The following is a 22184-nucleotide window of genomic DNA, read 5'->3' as shown; positions in this document are numbered from 1 at the left end:
ATACCATTTATCTGCTATAATGGTAAGATTTTATTTAGTGTAAAAAAGTTGAAATTGAAAATTTATTGAAATACAGATTTTTTTCTTGTAGTTGTTCTCAATCTATTTCTATATCTTTATTTATATATTTACAGGTATGCTAGGTGGATCACCATCCTATGTTGTTAGTAATATGTCACTAAATTGGAATGAAGCGCAGAAGTTCTGCAGGGCCAATTATGTTGATCTGGCCAGGTAAGAGGACTGTATTTAGATAGACAGACAGACAGACAGACAGTTTAAGATTTTGGGTTAAATATTTTATTAGTTGTTTTAAAGTTGCTGTTTCTCTTTGTATATACTTGTTCCTGCTTTGTTTACCCCTCACAAAACAGTGCAGTCCTTCCTTCTGCTAACTGTGCTGCATTTATTTCCTGCCATTGCAGCTGCGAAGTTGCTTTGTTACCAGTATTCATGTATTTTTGGTAACTTTTATTATTATCATTAAACATTTTTTTTCTAGGAAGGTCAATTTTATGATTGACAGTCTCCTTGGCAATGGAGGCCTAGCATGATAATAATAATATTAATAATAATAATAATAAAATTAGATATAATTATGTAAAAAATGTCTGTTAGAAGACATTACATCTAAAACGTTCTATATATGAATAGCATCCACATAGACAATTTGACAGAAACAAGCTTGTTGGTAAGAAGTTACATCTCACACAAAAAAGAAAAAGTCAGGATCACTTTAAGACACTTAAGGAGATCAATGTTTTAACTTGCAAGATAGATTACAGTGTTACATGTTTATAGGGCCAGGTAAGCAAAACACACTTTTACCAACCTGGGCAAGAATATTTGGTAAAGTGAAGAATTTCCAATTATTGGAACAAATAAAGATACTCTTTGGAGCTACTTTAATTTTTATCATTTCAGTAGTTGGAACACATGCTTTTTTCATGGTTTTGGTTTTGTTCAAGTTTTATTTCTGAGTTTTCATTTGTGTGTTCTAGGTATTTTTGATTGTATTTGAGTTCTTAAATATTTCCTATCTCCTTTTCCCTATCTCCCTTCTTGCCTCTGTTCACACCTGCCCCCGATCTGCTACTTACACTGCAAAAACAATCTAGAAATAAGTAAAAATTCCTTAAATCAAGTGTATTTTACCTTAATTTTAGCAGGTAAATGGGATGATTTGCCAATGGAATGAGTAGTTTTACTCTTAAAATAAGATAATTAGATAAAATGCACTTGAAATAAGACAATTCAGTTGCTTTTTCTTATTTTAAATGTAATTTGTCTTGTTCCATTGGCAAAGTGTCTCACTTACCTTCTCAATTCAAGAACAAATGTACTTAGTTTAGGAACAAATTACTTATTTAGATTTCAATGTTTTGCAGTGTAGCCTGGTCTTTCTTTCTCTCTCCCATTTATTCTCCGCCTGCTCAGTCACTCTTGGCTGGTTTCGTCATTACTTTGTCCCCTTCTTGTCGTGAGTATTCCTGGTTTTCAGCACAGATTTTTGTGGATTTATGTTTTTGGATTTTCTTGCTTCTCTTGACTTTTGTTATTAAACCCTCAAGTATTATAATTAACTCAGTGTGCATTTGGCTTCTCCTGTCAAACCTCCCCCTCTGTGAAAGTACAAACCAGCCAGAAATCGACCCAGCAAACATGGACCTAGTTTTGGGCACCAGAGAGAGGCAGCTAAACAAATGGGAGGAGCAGATGGCATTCTTGCAAATAGAGATGACACAGCCCAATGCACAGTGGGGCAAGTTCATTGTAACATTTACAGAAAAAAATCAACTTTCTTGTTGATCAGTTGCAGAGATTACAGACCTCCCCTGGTCAGCCTGCTTTTTGCCTCCCTCCACCACCAAACCTGGTCAGTTTATCTTCTCCTCTCAGTTTTCCATCTTCAGGATAAAACCCCTCTTGTGTCCCCTCTCTAGCCTCAGGTCCCTCTAGTGTCCCCTCTATAGCCTCGGGTCCCTCTAGTGTCCCCTCTCTAGCCTCAGGTCCCTCTAGTGTCCCCTCTATAGCCAGAGGTCCCTCTAGTGAACCCTCTCTAGCCTTGGGTCCCTCTAGTGTCCCCTCTCTAGCCAGAGGTCCCTCTAGTGAACCCTCTCTAGCCTCGGGTCCCTCTAGTGTCCCCTCTCTAGCCCCTGATCCATCCAGTGCCCCCTCTCTATTCTCAGACCCTTCTGTTGTCACCTCTTTAGTCTTTGATCCTTCTGTTGTCCCCTCCATAGTTTCAGGCCCCTCTGGTGTTCCCTCTCTAGTGCCCTGTGTCTCCTCTCTGGTGCCCTCTGGTGTCACGTCTCCAGCGTGACACCAGGTCTCTGTGCCATCCAGAGTCCCCTTAGCTCACTGATGAACTGACTTTGAGCTCAGTGAGTTTGTCCTCGATACCCCTCAGCGGGCACCCCTCGCCTCCGAGGTCCCTAAGCGGGCGCTCCTCACCTCTTCGTCACGGGTCCCCCAAGGTTTGTGTGTCGCAGTCGGTGGCCCCAAAGGTTTGTGTGCTGCAATCGTCGGCCCCCAAGGGTCCTGCAGCAGAGAGGCCCTCCTCCAAGGGTCCTGCAGCACAGAGGCCGTCCTACAAGGGTCTTGCAGCACAGAGGCCGCCCTCCAAGGGTCCTGCAGCACAGAAGCCATCCTCCAAGGGTCCTGCAGCAGAGACGCCGTCCTCCAGAGGTCACCACAATTTTATTAAACAAAAGAAGCTTAAACATGAAATGGATGTCTCACTGCCAAGTGATCACAGCTGAATTATTTAGCTGATTCATTTTAGGCTGATTCATCGATGGCGAGCAGCGTGCTCAAGAAATGCCAAAGAGACAGAATTAAAAACAGCAGCTGTGAAGCAGACCCAAGCTCAACTGGAACATAATGGTGTGTCTTAGTCAGTCTGACCTACTACAATAAGAAGTTACCTGGTTGTGTACTGTAGGTTACATAAAGCAGGGAAAGAAAACTGATATCAGCTGGCATGATGCTAGGGTGTAATAGCACAAATGCTTTCAAAAGGTAGTTAACAAGTGATGACTTGTTTAGCCTCATGTCGTCATTCAATTGCAGGCTGTCTAGGTGGTGTCCTGACAACGATGTGGGCTGCAGTGTAAATTGGAAAACTTTTTTAGGAAAACCTGGATATTGACATCTCGGTTTATAGATGTTGAAGCTTGGCCTGATTTTCAGTGTAGTCCTGTTTATTTTACTGTGACTAATTGTATGCACTCCCTTTTATCCCTTGACAATAGAATTGGTTTGGAGCTCATCTGCCTGGCTGTATCTTTCCTTGGCGGGGAAACATGTGGAGCTGGTTGACAGTTACATTTTGTATCCATGTTTTTGCATGTCTGCTTCTATATTCTTGAATAAGGAAGGCCGCTAACACAGAGCCTGGTTCTGCTGGAGGTTTCTTCTTGTCAAGAGGGTTTTTTCACTCCAGTGTCGCTACAAGCATGCTTGGTATGAGGTATTGGGACTAGCTTGTAGATCACCTGAAAGAACGGAGACAGTATGACTCAGGGGCGAAGCTGAAAAGTTTAAACAGGAATGAAGCTCTAGGATGGTAAATGTCTCTCGGGTGTGAGGAGATTAAGGCACAATGTTGCGTTGGTGCTTCGGTAAGTAATAAGACAGGAGGACTGGAAGAAGCTGAACCCTGAGGAGTCTTTGGAGTTCAAATTGGAATTGTTGAGCAGAATATCAATTAATGTGTTCGGAGCTTGATGGAGCAGAAGCAGTTGGCAGTACACATATTTTTAAAACAGAGTCGTAGATTATGATTGGCCATATGTGACACACTAATGTGTATTCTCATTATTATTTGTTTGGTTTGAAGAGAGACTGATTTGGTGTAATAATTTGTTTGAGTTGTAGTTAAACACTCACCAGAAGGTGGCACATTACTCCGTTAGACGGTATACTGTAGTGAGGTCGGCATTAAGGAACTTCACCTGTCGCCTGTCTCATTCATTCTCCTGTTGTACAGAAACATTTAATTTGCCCAGCATGCCCAAAACCTGGGGTCTGTTGCACATAGTGTCGTCTATTATTGTCTTCTTGATGACTTAAAATTGAAGCTAAGTTTTGTAAAATTCAAAGTTCTTAAAAAGCAGAAAAAGTCTCAAACAAAGATTCAAAAATCGGGCAGAGGCAGCTGAGTCCACGTCCAGGGTGTTTATTGCAAAACACAACACATTCACACGGAGCTGGTCACCGGTGAGCATCAGCTGAACAAATGGTGAAAACAGCTCCCTTTTATACATTTCTTATCAGTGGAAAACCCCCTTCAGAACATATTTTTTATATATTTAAACGACAGTCTTTGGTAAAGGTCACATTAACATTTTATCTGCAAATCACGATGACATTCATAGACACATCACATTCTTGTGAGAGCAGTCTCTCAGGCCATGAAGACATCTGGTGCACTTAAATCAGAAACTTATGACAGTTCAATCACAAACATGTTGAAACTAATCCTGTCCCTACTTCAAGCCATGTCAGTCTGGCCTAGTGTTCCCCCTTGTATCCCAGTCAAAGCATCACCCTTTCTGGGACCAGTACTGCACAGTGTGCCTTGAAAATAACAACTCTATTTATCACAAGTTGTATGGCCAAATTTTGCTGAGCTGGGCAACCTTGATATGTCAAATATTTCATTTTTAATGAGTGTGCTTTCTTATCACTAAGGGGCCTCAACCCTGCGTTTTCCTGCAGATTCCACTCCTCTAGGGCCAGGTGCAACAGTTACACACACTCATTGCTCTGTTTTTCTCCTCTTGGCCTTGAATGGCTCTTATAACAGTATTTGCGAAAACAACTTTAAACTTATAAAACATTAACTTTATTTTATCTTATGATTAGTGCAGATTAATACACAACATTTCCCCCCTTTGATCCTAAAATTATCAACTAAGTGATTGTGCAGGTGATGACTAATCTAAAACACCTTAAATGTGAACTCACACAAGTGACAAAAGTTTATATATATATATATATTGTGCACACCAAACCAAACGTGAGATTAAACACACACCATATAGTTGAAGTGAGTAATATAAAACATGGTGGAGAATGTGTAAATGTTAAACTGATAGAATGCAGAAAACAGAATATACAAAAACAAAGAGGGATCCCCCTCTTGGCTCCCTTAAGAGGACCCGTCCTCGTTGCTTACTTTTTTGTAGCAAGATTTTCTAATTCTGTTTTCTCAGCAGAGGCAAATACCAATGCCCAAGCAGCATCTTGTGTTACGAGGTCACTGCATTTATCCCCTACCTAGGTGGTCTTTCACACCCATAAATACACAAACACAAACAAAAAGCTTCATCAGGCCTGGACTATGCCAGGCAAACACATCTTCTAGTGGTCAAAGGACCGTCATTACAACCAACATAGGAGTAACCATGTGGCACTCTCCTGCACAGTACTTGTATTGTCACATAAAGTATACAATTCTACCAATATTTTTAACATAGGTATGCATAATCATCAATAATCAGCATTGTCCTTATATCCAGTATGGCATTGAAGTTGATATTAATAATAATAATGGCCTCCATAATTCTGTCCATAATTCTGCCCTCCGTTCGGGCCCCCCTGGGTATACGGAGCCATACGCTGCAGATGAGCGGTCAGCTGCATCACCTGCTCTTGTAGGTTGATAATGGTCTGCTGTGCATCCCGAAGTTGCACCACCTGCTCTTATAGGTTGATAATGGTCTGCTGTGCATCCCGAAGTTGCTGCCTCAGTTCCAGATTGTCTCGGGTCAACTGCCGATTCCCAGCCTTTACTTTGCGTTTGTACATGGTGCGGCGCATCCGTTCAAAGGACCGACGTGGCTCGGGGTGCACCAGACCCTTCATGAATTGGGCATAAACTGCTGTGGTCATAGAGGTGATTTCAGGCTTGAGGTCATTGTTGGTGTTGTACGACTCCAGCGGATGAGCCAAGAACTTTGCAACATAATGAGCTTCGGCAAGATCAAGCTTTATGTCATCTGCTACGATCATGAACATAGCCAGTACGCCTGTAAGGGGTGGTGGCGGATAATTACATTGGCGGGGTGACGGTGGTCGTCGATCCTCGGGATTCTCAGGACTGGCAGGGGTGCTGGTTGGGCCGAAATCGATACTGAGGTTCCCCGGTGATGACGAGATGGACAGTGGCTTCCCAGTAGGTGATGGTGGTTGATCATCAGGCTGCCTTCTGGGTGTCATCATAGGTTTGCTCCAACCCGAAGGTGCACTGCTTGGCCCCTCTGCAGGATCTAGTAGGTGCCTGGGAGGAAGATATGGGCATCCTACCCCTAGTGACGGGCCTAACGACGCCAGTGCAGCTCGTAAATTCATTTGGTTTTCTTCATATTCATCATAACTAGCCTCTGCCATGTTCAATAATCTACCTGTGGGGACATAGTATGGCAAATTTAGGCATCATCTGAAGGCATAATATCTCTTATATCTATGGATTATTCAGCATGCAAGTTGCTATGTCTACGTGAGTAAGTATATAAGTCCTTGTAATACAAAATATTTACATATATACACTGTTGTTATTAAAGAAATGCACGTACCTGGTGAGGGTGGAAGGTGATCATGGTTATGTTTTATGTCTCTTGGTCCAATTGTATCTCTACAACTGGGAACTGACCAGTTACACTTACAACAAGTCTTGAGACCAGTCCCCGAACAAGGGGTATGATGCAACACATAACTATCAATATAATCAATATTACTGCCCCTAGAATCATTCCTGCTGCCTTAAGATATTTTCCCCTTCCAAGCTTGTGAAACCAATCCCAGAATCCCTTCAGCTGAGTGTTCCAATTAGACTGCAGCGCATGTTCATCCCTCATTCGTTTCATTTCCTGTAGGACTCCTGTGAGGCTACCATTTACATCTGTGTGCATGGGGATTAAAGTACAACAATCTTCCCCTATATAATCACATATTCCTTGGTCTCCAGCCATGCGGGATTCTAGCACGAACCTATGTTGTAGAACCATTAGTGAAGTTGCATGCAATTGTTCCTTTACCAAATCCAGGCCCTTTATTGTAAAGTTTATAAATCTTTGTTGATTATACCATAGGAGATTCACCCATCTACTATTTCGAGCTATGTACTGCGCATTGGCAATAGTTCCCCAAATTGGTACCGCACCAGCCACTCTTCCGCTTTCTATCCAATCACTCCCTATGGCAACCTGGTCATCAGGTACTCCATATGGGATCTGATCCCAAGAAATATATACCTCATCTGATTTTTTCCACTCATGTTTAGGGGGAGTACTTCTTTTAGCGCGGTTGGGTATCTCATTAAATGTTACATTTGTACTTATTAGGTTATTTACTATTAACTTGAGTTGTCCTGTCAGCATTACTGGTGCACAGATGCCTTCCCACTGAGGGGGTAATGTGGCCAACATTTGTGTCTCATTATGGCACATCCAAAAAATGTCACCTAAGGGGACAGATCCCCTCGCCAGGCTCAGTATTCGATACTGAGATACACTTGAAAGTTGGAACTCATAGATGACATGTCCCCCATCTGGTACTACTTGTTCAAAGCGTATGGTGGCATTGGGACTTGTTTGACAAAACTTAATGTGGTAGGTGAGGTTCCCTTCTGCTGTTGGTGGGTACCATGTCCTATTACTACATGTAACCAGTCTATCCTTGTCCACATCTGTCTAGAGGATCTATTAGTCACTGTTTCCAGTTCTTTCCCTCAGGCTATACAAAACGGAAAAATCAGTTCAGCCGGTTTTTGTACTACTGATGGAAGGGAGAAAGTGCTCATTACATCATTTATTGAGGAGTTCAGCGCTCTGGGGCATATTGTGTGGTCTTTTGATAATGATGCAAGACCTCCGGCCATCTGCATGGCACAATGAGCAAAGTACTCCGTTACATCTGGGCAGTCGCCTATTTTACTTCCAGGAATAATCTGAAGGGCTGGTAATTTTTTAGCATTATAGCAGGCTATACAATCATCTTTAGGGCGCTTTTTGGCTTTGAACATTGCCTGGACAGAGTACTGAATCCATTGTTGGAACATATTGGTTTCCCAGTGTGCAGTCTTTAATTTGTCTAGATCTCTTTTCTGCCTTTTGTTTACCAATTTTACCATTCTATGCGCTTTCCCTACCGTCATTACCTGCTCCGTTAATGTGTTTTGGCATATGTTCATTTTGCATCTTACCTCAATGATCACCATCCCATCCTCACGGCAGTCTATGCTTTGTGGAACTCCAAGCCAATGTTTCCCCATTGAGTTACCTAAAATTTCTTCAGACATTACATAATCATATCCTTTGATTTGCACATGCATTAGTGATAAATTTTCTCCATCATTATTATTGATTACCCCTTGGTTAGTAGCTAGTGTTACCATTGCTAGTGCACATGTTTGTGTGTGACGCATTAAATATGTGTGTGCACTGTTAGTATTAATTTTCATAAGATCCCCCCTTGTTAACCCACAAAGGGTTAACACAACAAGAAAGTTAATCAAAGTCTGAAGAAGGCGCATACGGGAGATGCCCAGACGGCGATGGGGTGGACGGGACCGAGTGGATCGGCGGCCCACTTGCTTCGGAGGAGGAAGGGGAAAGGGAGGGGAAGAAAGGGGAAGGTGCAGGTGAGGGATGTGAAGGGGACAGGACTCCACCAACATCTGGTAGGTCAGAAGAAAGAAGTTCGTCCAGTGCCTGAGCGACGGATGGATCTGGGTGAGACCCAGAAGAAGTCTCAGCGGCAGAAGGATCATCATCATTGCCACCAGAATCAGAAGGTGGATGGGAAGCATAAGAATGAACACTGTCATCCTCAGAGTCCCCTGACCCTGGCGATTGGCGAGCTGCCAAGCGGGCCGAACGTCTTTGGACGCCTGACGTTGAGGGGAGTGGGGGATGCATCAGTGCCCGACACCGGTGCAACATCTAAAGTTTGTGAGCTAGTGGAGGGGTGCTGTGGAGGGAGACTTGTTGCTGCCCTGTCAGCATTCGCAGAGCCCGTCGGTCCTGGATCGAGTCCAGGTGGGTCTGGAGGCGTGAAACCAGAAGGGCTTACCTTCGACTTTCAGGGCAGTGGGAGTGGTAAGCACAACTTTAAAGGGGCCTTCCCTACAAGGCTCGTTCCACTGACGTCTAAAGAGTTGTATGAACACACTGTCACCAACTTGAACGTCCCTGACGTCCACTGGAATGTGTGTCTCGTCTTGGCTGTGAGCTGCTGTCACCTGTTGAAATATAAGCCTGTGAATGCGGGTTAAGGACCTGAGGTAGTCCCCCATTTCACGCTCAAGCTGTGCTAGGGAAATCTCCGCCAGCTGGGGTCCTCAAACCTGTGGGAGAGGCATTGGTCGACCTGTAAGCATTTCATCAGGAGTAAGATGGGTTATGCGGTTAGTTTGAGAACGCATTGCCCTTAATGCAACAGGCAAGGCGTCCACCCAAGTCAAACGGTTGTTGCTGTCAGCTATTATCTTAGCAATCTTCGATTTCAGGATCCCGTTAGCTCGTTCCACGGATCCCTGTGACTGGAGATGATACACACAACCAAACTTTTGTTTTATGCACAACAGTTTAAACATTTGCTGGATCACCTGTGAAACAAAATGTGGTCTGTTATCAGATGATATTGTGTCAGGCATGCCAAATCTGGGAAAAACTTCTTTACACAAAAACCGTGCTGCTGCTTTGTGGTCATTATGAGCAGTGGGACATGCTTCTACCCATCTGCTAAACCTACAAACAACCACCAACATGTACCTCTTTCCCTGAACCCGAGTTATCATGTCTACGTAATCCATCATCAGATGGCGGAACGGACCGTCTGGCATAGGGATATGTGCTAAGGGTTGAGTAAACATTTTACGCACATTGTACTTAGGACAATGTGGACATAAGGCCAGTTCTCTGTCTACCATAGGTGTCATATAAGGTGACCACCAAACTGCCTGTAACTTTTGAACAACTTGGGCTCGTGAACAATGATCAGGTCCATGCATTATTTTAATGGCTGTCGGTAATAAGGACAAAGGTAGTACAAAATGTCCTCGAGAACTATGCCACAATCCAGCGTGGGGGTGTGTTAACTGAGCCGCCCCCCTTTGTACCCACAGGCGTTTTTCTGCTTCAGATACGTTATTTTTGGCTTCTATTAAGGAGGCCAAATTAGTAATGGGTTCACACTCAGCTACGTGGACCATTGGTCCCTGCACTGCTGAACCTGTGGCTTCTTTAGCTGCCTCATCTGCTAAGTTATTTCCAATGGCAATAGGTGTTTTTGCTGTCTGATGAGCTGCACATTTTACAATAGCTAACGCAGATGGAAGTTGCATAGCTTTTATTAACTCTACTACTGCTTGCCCATGTGTCACTGGGGTGCCATCTGTTCTAACAAACCCTCGTTGTTTCCAGATGCTAGCGTTTATATGGCATACCCCGTACCCATAAGCACTGTCAGTATAGATTGTCACTCTTTTACCAGTAGCCAATTTACATGCAGCTGTCAATGCTTTTATCTCTGCCAATTGGGCAGAGCAAGGTTGATCAAGGCTCATTGATTGTACCCTGGTAAAGGTCCCATCGGGGTTAAGTTGGACTATTCCATATGCAGCTCTATTCCCTGTTTCACCTCTGACGCATGATCCGTCTACGAACAGAGTCAGATCAGATGGGATTGGATGATTGTATAAGTCCTCCCTTACCTTCATGAAGGTGTCTGTCTCCTGGAGACAATCATGGGGCTCACCTTCAGTGGGCAATACCATTCTTGTGGCTGGGTTAATGGTAGTACAACGTTGTATTGTTAAATCAGGTCCTGAAAGCAGAACTTCATAATCTGTTCGACGAGCTTGGGTTATCACAAAGCGTGGACTAGTGAGCAGTGCATGTAATTGATGTGATGTGTACAGAATAACAGGGTGGCCCATAGTAATAACTGAGGCCTTTTTGTAGGCGAAGGCTGCTGCTGCCAAACCCTGGTAGCAGGGGGGCAGACCTTCTTCGACACCATCTAATTTTGTGCTGTAATAAGAAATTGGCTGTTTACCTGTTGGGGTGTCTTGCATCAATACTGCACATGCATACCCTTGTCGCTCAGCCACATAGAGATGGAATGGTTTGCCATAATCTGGATTGGCCAGAGCAGGAGCAGTTTGGAGATCTTGTTTCAGCAGCTGGAACGCACCCTCTGCCTCATCTGTCCATTGTAATTGAGCCGACTGGTGTCCTTGACCTGCGGCTTTAATCATTGCTCTCAGTGGAGCCGTTTTGATGGCATAATCACACACCCACGGTCTGCTGTAACCTGCTATGCCAAGGAAAGACAACATGTGACCAACAGTCTGAGGTTTGGGCATTTGGGTTATGGCTTCCAGTTGGGACGGTGCAATACACCTCTTGTCCCCACTAAGTTGCCTTCCGAGACACTCCACTGTTTGCTGGCAGAATTGCAATTTTTGTTTACTTACTTTGTGTCCTCCTTCTGCCAAAGCAGTCAACACTGTAATGGAGTCACTCTCACACTGCTCTTTAGAAACAGAACAAATCAGAATATCATCAACATACATCAACATTGTAGATGGTATGTCAAGGTGATTTAAGTCATTTGCCAGTACACGATTGAAAATTGATTGTGAGTGTACGAAACCCTGTGGTAAACACAAATATGTATATTGTTGGCCTTTGTACGTATATGCAAACAAATACTGGGAATCTGGATGGACCGGTACACTGAAAAATGCTGAACACAGATCAATCACAGTAAACCATTTTGTACCTCGGGGTATATTACTCAGCAGTGTGTGTGGGTCGGGCACTACTGGTATCTCTTCTGCTACAATAGGATTAATCAATCTTAGATCATGGACTAATCTATAGTCATTACTGTTGGGCTTTCTTATGGGAAAAATTGGGGTGTTACAGGGGCTTACTGTTGGTTTAAGAACTCCTGCTGTTTCTAATCCTGTAATGATAGGCTGTATTCCTTCTACTGCCTCTCGTTTAAGTGGGTACAGTCTTTGGAAGGGCAATTTAGCATTTGGTGTAATGGTGAATTTGATAGGGTCTGCTGATTTCACTAATCCTACATCTTTCTTACTTTTAGACCATACCTGCTCTGGGACTTGTTCTAATAGGGATTCATGTTCTGCCGCCACTGCCCTTTGTCTTTTCCCAGGAACTTTAATGTGTTCTGCAATTACTTCATCAGCTTGTGAATATGAGATCTTGAAAAACAGTCCATCTTTTGACATGCTAATGCAGTCCCATGCTGTAGCAATCCATTCGGTGACTTGCTTGGCTTCTTGAACCATGGGTCCTAGATCATGTGACTCATACTCGTCTGCAATCAGTAATGTGACATGTGGTGCTGAGTTGGTTACCTGGAACCATTCTGCTACATCTTTATCAGGAAATGTGACAAGAGCTCCAGCTCCTTGTGGTCCAACCACTATGTCAGCATACTGGATGACAGTTGTTTTGTTGTTTATGTCTTCATCCCAGCTTTTCTCGTAGTCTTCATGTGTTTTCCCTTTGTCATAAAACATGTTTCCCACTCCAGTTGGAGGAAAGAGGTTGGTGATGTGAGTTTCAGCCAAAATACTTGGTCTTCTGGCTCATGACTTGTTATCTGGGGGGTTGTTTGCAGGCCCAGTGGCATCATGTAGGCTTCATTCTTGTCTGTTGCTTCAAAAGACTTCCATTAGGGGTACATTTAATTTTTGCATTGAGCTGGCACAGCACATCTCTACCCAGCAGATTTATGGGCGTATCTTCTGAGTAAAGTAGTGGTACATGCACAGTCTTTTCACCTATGATCATGGGAACTGGCTTAGTCATGGGTATTATTTGGGTCTTCCCAGAGAAACCTACTGTTCGAATCTTTGATGCTGAGAGAGGCAGGCCATTTCCACTTTTTCCTATACAGGAGTAGGCCGCTCCTGTATCAATCATGAAGCGATGATGGCTGTCATATATTGTGACATCAATGGTGGGTTCTGTTTGTGGACGTTGGGTTAATACAGGTAGAATGGCCTCTCCATCAGGTTTCTCTGGGCACCCCTATAGCCAGTACGTGTCTTGTCCCGTTCCATAGGTGGCTGGTCCAGCAGTAGGGGGCTGGGGTCCCATCCATGGGTTAGTGGGGCAGTCTCTTTGCATGTGTCCAATTTGTCCACATCCCCAGCATTGCATTCTCACTCGCTGTTGTCCCATGTCTGGACCTGCTTGTGGCATCTGCTGGTATTGGCCTTGAGGGGGCCTTCTTGGGGCTCCTTGTGGGCCCCTCCATCTTCCCCGCATGGGTGGCCCCCCTCGTCCCCTTCCGAACGTTGCTTGTTGGGGACCTCCTCCTTGGTTTAGATGCACATGAATAGGAGGGACTGGTTTGGTCTGTTGTGGCAGGGCTCCTCCCATTAGTGGCGCTGCTGAATACTGCATCTGCTGTGTGGGTGGAGGAATAACAGGAGACACTACTGGTGCTTGTACCACTGCCTCCCCTGTTGGTGCTCCCTCGGTTGGGGGTGTGGCCACCACAGTCAGTGCAGCTTGATGCTTGGGCTTCTCTTTCTCTTTCTTTGCTTTGGACAATTCCCCAATCTGCAGCTGGGTTAACTTTAGTGTTAATTTTAGCAGCCATTTTTAAATTTAGTTTTAGTCTTAGTCCAGTTTCAGCATCGCTTGTTAGTTTTTATCACATTTAGTCGACATCATCCCATTTTTATTTAGTCTAGTTTTAGTCGACTATAAGTCGAGCATTTTAGTCTTTATTTTAGTCCAAGAAAACATAATTTTATTAGTTTAGTTTTAGTCAACAAAAACCGTCAACATTTTAGTCTAGTTTTAGTCAGGACATAATTTTAACCTTTTACTTTTTTGTCAGCAGATAATATTTAACATTTCCTAAAATGATTTCACATTTCAACATTTTCTCTCATCTTTTTGATAAACCCCCCCCACTATTTTAAGGAACAAATGCAGACATGGAAGATGTTCTGACAATATTTGCATATTTATTTTGAACATTGTTAAGGTTTAAAGACACAAACACAAATGCTTGCATTAAAACAAATAAAATACACCTGACAAAGGAAACAAATAAATAAAATAAAGTGTTTTATGAACTTAACACAAGTTCTGGCTGTTTAAAGCTAGTTCACATAGAATAATAAAATAAATAGATAGAAATAAATAGATTTGAGATCAATGATGTGAAAAAAATAACTCCAACTGATACAACAAAAGTGCTTTCCTGCCAGCTAGTTCACATGGTTTATAAAGGTACAGTATTTATGTGAAACAAGGCATAGCTTGCTGGTCCTGAGAGTCAGCTTTGTATTTGGTGTGGGCAATTAAGGAAGCTTGTATAGCTGGCCTGTCATTGTTTCTGGGTGGTTGTTGGTGGTCGGTGTATCTTCAATCTGGAACAGAAATTAATACAATGTCAGGATAGATGCACAGCATAACAGGAATTCCAAGTGTATAAGTAGCATATAGGTCTCTTTTTTTCCTTAACAAAAACTAAGTCTCTGTAAAAACTACATTTGACAATCCATTTCAAACTCATACAAACAACCTACCGTAACTATCATTTTATGCAGGAATAAATTGCAGACATTTTTATGTGTGCATGCATTTTGGTTGTATTAATATTGATTAATATTGATGTTTGCATCCAAATCCCTGCAGTGGTTCCCCTAGCAATGGCTATTTTGTGTATGAAAATCTAGGTTAAAGTTGTTCTGAATTATGTGTGGCATATTATTTTAATTTTCTTATCCTGATACACACTGTCAAAGACCGATAGTTTCAGTTGGTTTTAGCATTAAGCATACATGTGTAGCTGCCGAGGTGTTTTGTGTTAACTATAGTTAACTTGCTGCTCCTAGTTTACCTAAAGCGTCTGTCTGCTTTAATCAAACTTGCAATGTAACTGAAACTATAGTTGCCCGGCCAGTAAGTTCTATCAACAAGTGGCTACGGTCGCTACGTGCTAACAAGCTAACGTAACATAGCCAGCCTTGATACTAAATGCTATGAAAGTTAGCCAACATCAGTTAGTTTATCATTAGGACATTATAGCTGTTGATTAATGTTACATTATAAACAACCACCACCAATATTTCTGTTAACTTACCGTAATGTCTTTGTGTTGAACTGCGACGTGTCTCTTCAGGTTGTGTTTTTTCCAGCTACCATGTGGCCACATTCCTTCCCTTCGACTAAAATCAAGCATTTGGTTTTGTTCTCCACTTCAATGAAGTGAAAATGTGTCCATATATCACGTCTCCTCTTTCTCCCGAGCCCCAGAGTAGGCTACTCTGTGCCGCCCGCTCCAGGTTTGAAAGTGGGTGTGTGGGAGCTGACAAGGAGGAGGCGGAGCAGGAGATAGGATTTGAAAAAACCATAAAATAATAATATGTAATTTTCGTCTCGTCTTTGTTCGTGAACTAAAATGTCCATAGATTTTAGTCCAGTCTTTATTTACCAAACTGCATTTTCGTCTCGTCTTTATTAGTCAACGAAAAATATTTCTGATTTACTCCCAGTTATTGTTTATTAGTGGGGATTTTCGTCTCGTCTCGTCTAGTTTTCGTTGGGTGAAAAATGTGCGTTAACGAAAATATTTTCGTTTAGTTTTCGTTAACGAAATTAACACTAGTTAACTTGGTGGCCAGTATCTTGCTTTGGTCCTCAAAGGCCCGTTTGCCAGATGTTTTCAGTTCATTCCCATCACTTCCATTCTCTGTTTTCCATTTCTGTTGGAACCTGTGCAGAAACTGGGCGGGGCTTTCATCATCCTTTAGGCATTCTTGTCTCAGCTTAGTTGGATCACTGCAGGTGGGGTATTTGTTCCTTAAGGCTGCCCACACCTTGGGTCTTATTTGGTTGAATGGTATCTTGTCATACTGGTGTGAGGTCATGACCCTTGGAAGCTGGGCTTCGTCAAACACTTCTCTGGCTGCTGAGTGTCCTGCTGTTTTAATTAGCAGCACCTTGATGTCTCCAGCTGCCAGATTGATGCCTCCAGTGATTTCTTCCAGCTTTTCTATCCATCTGTCAGCACCATCTGCCAATGGGGTCAGCCTTCCAGCCAGTGTTATCATGTCCATAAATGACCATGGCACGTATCTGTCTTCATGAGGTCCTTTAGACAGCAAGGGAGCCATATAGGTCCCTCCTTGATCTTGTCCTGTCTTCTGCTGTCGCGTTTTGGACCTGGTCACCATTGGGCTAGGGCCGCTTTTTACTATTTGTAGCCCCACGTCACACTCAGCTGTGAGTGGCTTCCTTTCTTTTGCTACTGGCCTGCTTTCCTCCTTGAACCCCTCATGGAATGGGTTTGTAGTTGGCAGTATGTCTGAGCCTTCAATGTCCTCCCATTCGGACACATCACCTCCCTCTTCCTCATATTCCATGTCTTTTCCCCCTCTCCTTCCTGCCTCTTCGATCAGAGACAAAGTCCGTGGGCTTGGCAGGTCTGGGTAATCAGTTTTGGCCTCTATTATAAGCTGCTCCGCTTCCATTCTCTTCAATTTTTCCAATTCTTCATCTCGTCTTTTCTTCTCTTTTTGTTTTTCTATTGTCTCTTTTAAATTTTTTAATCGTCTATTTTGTGCTTTCTCTTCCAACTCTTGCTCCTTGAGTCGTACAAATGTTTCCGTTAGTTGCACCAAGTCCTGGTTTATCTCTTTTGCCAGTGATTCAGTTTCTTCCAAAAATAACTCTATCTTGGGATCTGTGTGGCCTTTGTATATTGACTTGGTCCTAGGCTCTGAGCGGCAGGTGGGGCCTCTTGGGTATGGTAAATGTCTGCGACGTACTGGGGGTAGGGAACGGCTAAGGGTAGATTTTCTCCTTACTTCTGGGGTTTTATCCCATCCGTCATAGTCACCGCTGTAATCATACTCTCCCTGCCGTGTGCTACTCATTTCTTTTTCTGTTTCTTCCTCTTCTTCTTCTAAAAGTAATTTAAGTTGTCCTGTAATCTTTCCCTTGCTACCTGACTTTATCACAACTGGGTACTGACCTGCTGCGCTAGGGTGATAAGGTGGTGGCTTATGATCAATGTACTCAGGTGCTGTTGGGCTCTTTTGGTGTTCTACTTTGAAATATTGCAGGATGTCTCTCTGTTCAGCATGCCTCTGTTTTTTATGCAAAAGCATTCGGTCCCGTTTTTTATCTTTATTTCTCAATCTTTCTTCAACTTCATCACAACATGAAGGATCAAAGCTGCCTTGTTTAGGCCAACGATTTTTTCCAGATGTCATCTTATGGCATTTGGTCATGCATTTTTGAATTTTGCGTTTATTGGATGGGTGTGTCATTATAACCAATTTGGCTGGCGTCAGCCCGTCAGACTGTTGTTTGCTCATATTGGTTCCCATGGCTACTAGCAGTCACTCAACCGTCAGGTCTGTGCTTATTCACCAGTCTTTGTAATCCTCAGTTAATTTTTATCTTAACTGGTTCTGCTCTCTTCAATACAGATCGTGTTTATTTTTCTTTTAGTTTCTTTCTAGATAATTTACTTCCTAAATTTAGATCTCTTCAATTTTGAGATAAAATCTTTAATAAAACAAATTTGTAATGTTATTTTGCACTTTCACTAATTTTATACCTTATATATTTTACTTTATGTAGACTATAGTTTGTAATAATATATACTTATAATATCTTTATCTTATAAAGCTTACAATTTTTTCCAATCTTATTTAGGAATTTTGTTAATTTATTTCATTCTCATAACTCTTGTGTTTTTTTTTTTTCAGTTATCAATTTTGTTTTCCAATCCTTATTAATTTTCAGGTTATTCTTTTTAACTATATTCTGTACTAATTACTTCTAATAATTTATTATTATATCTTTAAGCTTTATCAATATTATAATCTTTATTTATTAATATCACCCACCCCTTACTTCCCCTCAGTTACTCAACTCTTTCACTCGACACACTAACAAAGACACACAAGAAAAATGATTATATATATTTACAGTGCACTTCTTCCTTTTCCTCACTGTTTCCTACAGTGGCATATACGTTTTTCCCTGCTGCCCCGGCTGCACCCAGATAACTGGAAATGCATAGACGTCCTCCGGATGGTCGAGCGGTACTATTCTCCGATTATCGCTTAATCGGTAATATTCTGGCTATCCCTTAGCCTGGCAATCGCTTAGCCTCTCAATACCTTTATTCCAATACCTTAATACTACTTAAGCCGTCTCGTGGAGCACGCTGACTACCTTAGTCACCGATACCCTCACGTAACACGCGCACACTATTGGTTCCGGATTTATGGCTTCCACAGACTATGTCAAACGCTTTGACCAATCTGTCCCTTTACCAATCATCCGCTCAGAACAACACGTGTTAAGCTTAACTTATTTACAAAATAATTCAAACACAGAACAGTTTAACACAAACATTAATAACACTTAAAACATACATTCATACATACCTGGACCCTTCCTCAGCTTAATCTGCCTTTATATTTTCTTATATAAATTCTTATCAAATTTGGAAATTACTTTATTAAATTTGGAAAACTAGGTTCTTTTTAGGAGAGCTTTGTGACGCCTGACACCCACAAGCAGTCGCCGGAGGCTGGTTCCCCACTAATTTAGAACATTATAACGAATTGACTCACCTTCAATGGTGAATTATGGGCCCTTGGGGTTCCACGCCTTCCAGCTGGTGCCTGCAGATCGTCCGACGTCCCCTTTTTGCTTTCCTCCTGGCTGGCTCGCCAATTTGTCGTCTATTATTGTCTTCTTGACGACTTAAAATTGAAGCTAAGTTTTGTAAAATTCAAAGTTCTTAAAAAGCAGAAAAAGTCTCAAACAAAGATTCAAAAATCAGGCAGAGGCAGCTGAGTCCACGTCCAGGGTGTTTATTGCAAAACACAACACAATCACACGGAGCTGGTCACCGGTGAGCATCAGCTGAACAAATGGTGAAAACAGCTCCCTTTTATACATTTCTTATCAGTGGAAAACCCCCTTCAGAACATATTTTTTATATATTTAAACAACAGTCTTTGGTAAAGGTCACATTAACATTTTATATGCAAATCACAATGACATTCATAGACACATCACATTCTTGTGAGAGCAGTCTCTCAGGCCATGAAGACATCTGGTGCACTTAAATCAGAAACTTATGACAGTTCAATCACAAACATGTTGAAACTAATCCTTTCCCTACTTCAAGCCATGTCAGTCTGGCCTAGTGTTCCCCCTTGTGTCCCAGTCAAAGCATCACCCTTTCTTGGACCAGTACTACACAGTGTGCCTTGAAAATAACAACTCTATTTATCACAAGTTGTATGGCCAAATTTTGCTGAGCTGGGCAACCTTTATATGTCAAATATTTCATTTTTAATGAGTGTGCTTTCTTATCACTAAGGGGACTCAACCCTGCGTTTTCCTGCAGATTCCACTCCTCTAGGGCCAGGTGCAACAGTTACACACACCCATTGCTCTGTTTTTCTCCTCTTGGCCTTGAATGGCTCTTATAACAGTATTTGTGAAAACAACTTTAAACTTATAAAACATTAACTTTATTTTATCTTATAATTAGTGCAGATTAATACACAACAATAGCAGACGCATGCACAGGGCTGATATGCTAGAAGCACTGGAGCATCAGAGGGTAATTGGCTGGGGGCAGAAATAAATCTTACAGTCTGAATTTCATAGTTAGAAAATATTATTAAAACCCCTTCTAATAAAAAAATTTTAAGGGTCCTCTTAAACATAAACCATATGGGAAAATCAGTATAACTGGAATTTTAATACTTGTTCTTGTTCTTTCAATATTTTTCTTTCTGTTGAAACAAAAAAGATAATATCCCCTTACAGCAGATCAGTGATATATCAGGAGAACCTTGAAAGGTCATTAACATAGATCCTAAATGTGTAATACCTTTATTTAAAATTTACTACAGAAGAGCATACAAAAGTAAATTTTGCAGTTGTATAATGTGATTCATATTATTTCTTATATATACTTTTTACTATTCTCCAGCATAAGAAATCAAACAGAAAATGAACTCATCAAACAACTACTGAATGGCACCACTGCGTGGATTGGTCTGTATTGGGAAAAGCTGTGGTCAGATGGGAGCTTGTCTCTGTTTCGACACTGGGCTGACAGAGAGCCAAATAATCCCTCTGGTGATCAGTGTGCCGCTGGATCATTTAATGATACTGGAAGATGGCTCGATGAAGAGTGCAGCTTGAGTTTGCCATTTGTCTGTTACAGAAGAGGTAATGTATCTTAGTTCTGCTGTTTCAGCAGCCCTAAATATTCCATTATAATACACAACATAATGCTGTATTAATTTCCTGTAGGTAAACTCTTAGCCCTTCTTGGGTAACAGCATTGCTGACTACCTGCTGTCTCTAAACATGCTATATTATGGACCTGATCTTCAATGAGTCGATTAGGAGTGGCAATTGGTTGGGCAATAAAAAATTAAATAAAATTGCATGTGCTAAGTGGGCATGTTGGAGGTGATCCATAAAGATTGCATGTGCAAAGGATACGACATTCAGACAGGGCTACTTTGCAACATTTAAATGAGCAGATAATGTGTGTGAAACTGTCTATTTGAGAGTGCCTCTAAAATGAAGATGAAGTTCTTCCATGAAGCCATGAAGTCAGTTTTGATGTGGATCATAATTATTTAAGAAATAATAAGAGTGATAATAATGGTCACTCTAGTGCACTTAACATGAGTATCTTAAAGTGTTACAAAAAAGGAAAAAAAAAAAGAAACTAACAAGAGTCAGATTTAAAATTTCAGCTCCTCTCCCCAAACCCTCTTAGACAGACAAGGAGTCACAGTCTAGCTTCCCCTAGCTTTTATTGTCATTACACTGTTACAAATACAAAGCAACAAAATGAACCCTCTGCATTCAACCCATCCCCTTCCGGGAGCAGTGGGCTGCCATTTTGCGGTGCCCAGGAAGCAGTATAGGGTTATGGGTCTTTGCTCAGAGAGCCAGAGTGCCAGTCTGTAGGAGTGGGGCTCGAACTCAGAACCTCAGGATTCCAAGCTCTATGCCCTAACCAATAGGCCGCCACTACCCTAGTTCACACTATACCAAGATAAAGTTCTGAAGAGTTGGTTTCCCCTCCACTAATGCCTTACAACAGTTACTTGGCCCAAAATATTTTGTAACAAGGTAAGACTGTAATTATTTAACAAGACCCACATGTGCTTCATACAAAAGCTGTAAAGAGAATTGAGGATTAAAAGATCCAAATTAGGGATGCACTCTTCAGGCTGGCGCCATTATAGGGTTTTTTGCTCACTGGTGGTTGTTAATGTTTAGTTTTGTTTTATTTCTAAACAGCATTAATTATATGTGGACGTGATCTGTGTTTGCAATTTAGTGTGTGAACCTTTTTTTGTGGGTTTGCCTTCATTATTAGGCAGATCATATGATCAAACCATGCAAATTTCTTTACTTTATTTTCTTTACAGCTGTTCTTAAGCTGCCAATAAAAGATGCCATCTGCTAATTTTAATGGGCAGACCCAAATTGGCTTCCATATCTTAACATCTGCTCAGCAATTTTTGTAGATCATCGTTAGCATGCCCACTTATTTCACTAACAATAAAGAACTGAAAATGCAATTTTCAGATTCCTTGTATGGAATCTTTGAAGTAAAGACCTTTAGTGACTATGATGATGCTCTCCAGTCTTATTTCTGTGATCTTGTGGTGACTTTTAAAAATGCATGCATCCTTAACACTTTCCTTGAGCAGTGTAGACATGATTGAAAATTTTTATTTAATGTCACCTTGCTCTTTCCCCCTCCCCCACATGTTACCACTGAAGAAGAACAAGCTCCATCTTGTTCTGGCTGTCAGTGTTGTCCGTCAGGTACAGAGTGCAACACCACCAATGGCAGTTTTGAATGTCTTGACCCCTGTGTCAACTACATTACACTGAATGATACCTGGCGTTCTAGAGATAATAGAAACAATACAATCTTACACTGTGATCAGGACATTTTCTAGAGTGGTTGGTATCGCTTTTATTTGGGGCAAAGCAGCTCTCAGATTCCAAATGAATGTTTAGAAGAACATTTAGAAGAACCCACGCTCCTTTGTGGATCAACGGGACACAACCAACTCAGTTAAATGAAATCGTCAATCG

General features: G+C 41.8%; 2 protein-coding genes across 2 annotated transcripts in view; both read left to right on the top strand.

Annotated features, from left to right (window-relative positions):
• LOC119779471 (transmembrane protease serine 9-like) overlaps positions 1-22184 on the top strand; it is a 64467-nt gene that overhangs the window by 31448 nt on the left and 10835 nt on the right. The gene's annotated exons all lie outside the window — the stretch shown is intronic.
• LOC119779476 (mucin-19-like) lies at positions 1663-22075 on the top strand. Its single transcript, XM_038279137.1, has 6 exons — positions 1663-1762; positions 1944-2099; positions 2214-2319; positions 2386-2688; positions 20041-20282; positions 21864-22075. The coding sequence occupies exons 1-6, from the start codon at positions 1663-1665 to the stop codon at positions 22043-22045; spliced, it is 1089 nt and encodes a 362-aa protein (XP_038135065.1). The 3' UTR covers positions 22046-22075.

The sequence above is a fragment of the Cyprinodon tularosa genome, unplaced genomic scaffold (assembly GCF_016077235.1).
Source record: "Cyprinodon tularosa strain WSP-4 unplaced genomic scaffold, ASM1607723v1 ctg148, whole genome shotgun sequence".
Classification (NCBI taxonomy): domain Eukaryota; kingdom Metazoa; phylum Chordata; class Actinopteri; order Cyprinodontiformes; family Cyprinodontidae; genus Cyprinodon; species Cyprinodon tularosa.
Note: the sequence above shows the minus strand (reverse complement) of the source record. Positions and strands in the feature narration are given on the sequence as shown.

What these genes read in the sequence shown, in the direction of transcription:
- LOC119779476 (XM_038279137.1), top strand. Translation starts at nt 1,663, where the DNA reads ATGGACCTAGTTTTGGGCACCAGAGAGAGGCAGCTAAACAAATGGGAG. An exon ending in ACAGCCCAATGCACAGTGGG is followed by an intron (nt 1,763 to 1,943) that starts GCAAGTTCATTG and finishes TCCCCTCTCTAG; the next exon opens with CCTCAGGTCCCTCTAGTGTC. An exon ending in TCTGGTGTCACGTCTCCAGC is followed by an intron (nt 2,320 to 2,385) that starts GTGACACCAGGT and finishes CTTTGAGCTCAG; the next exon opens with TGAGTTTGTCCTCGATACCC.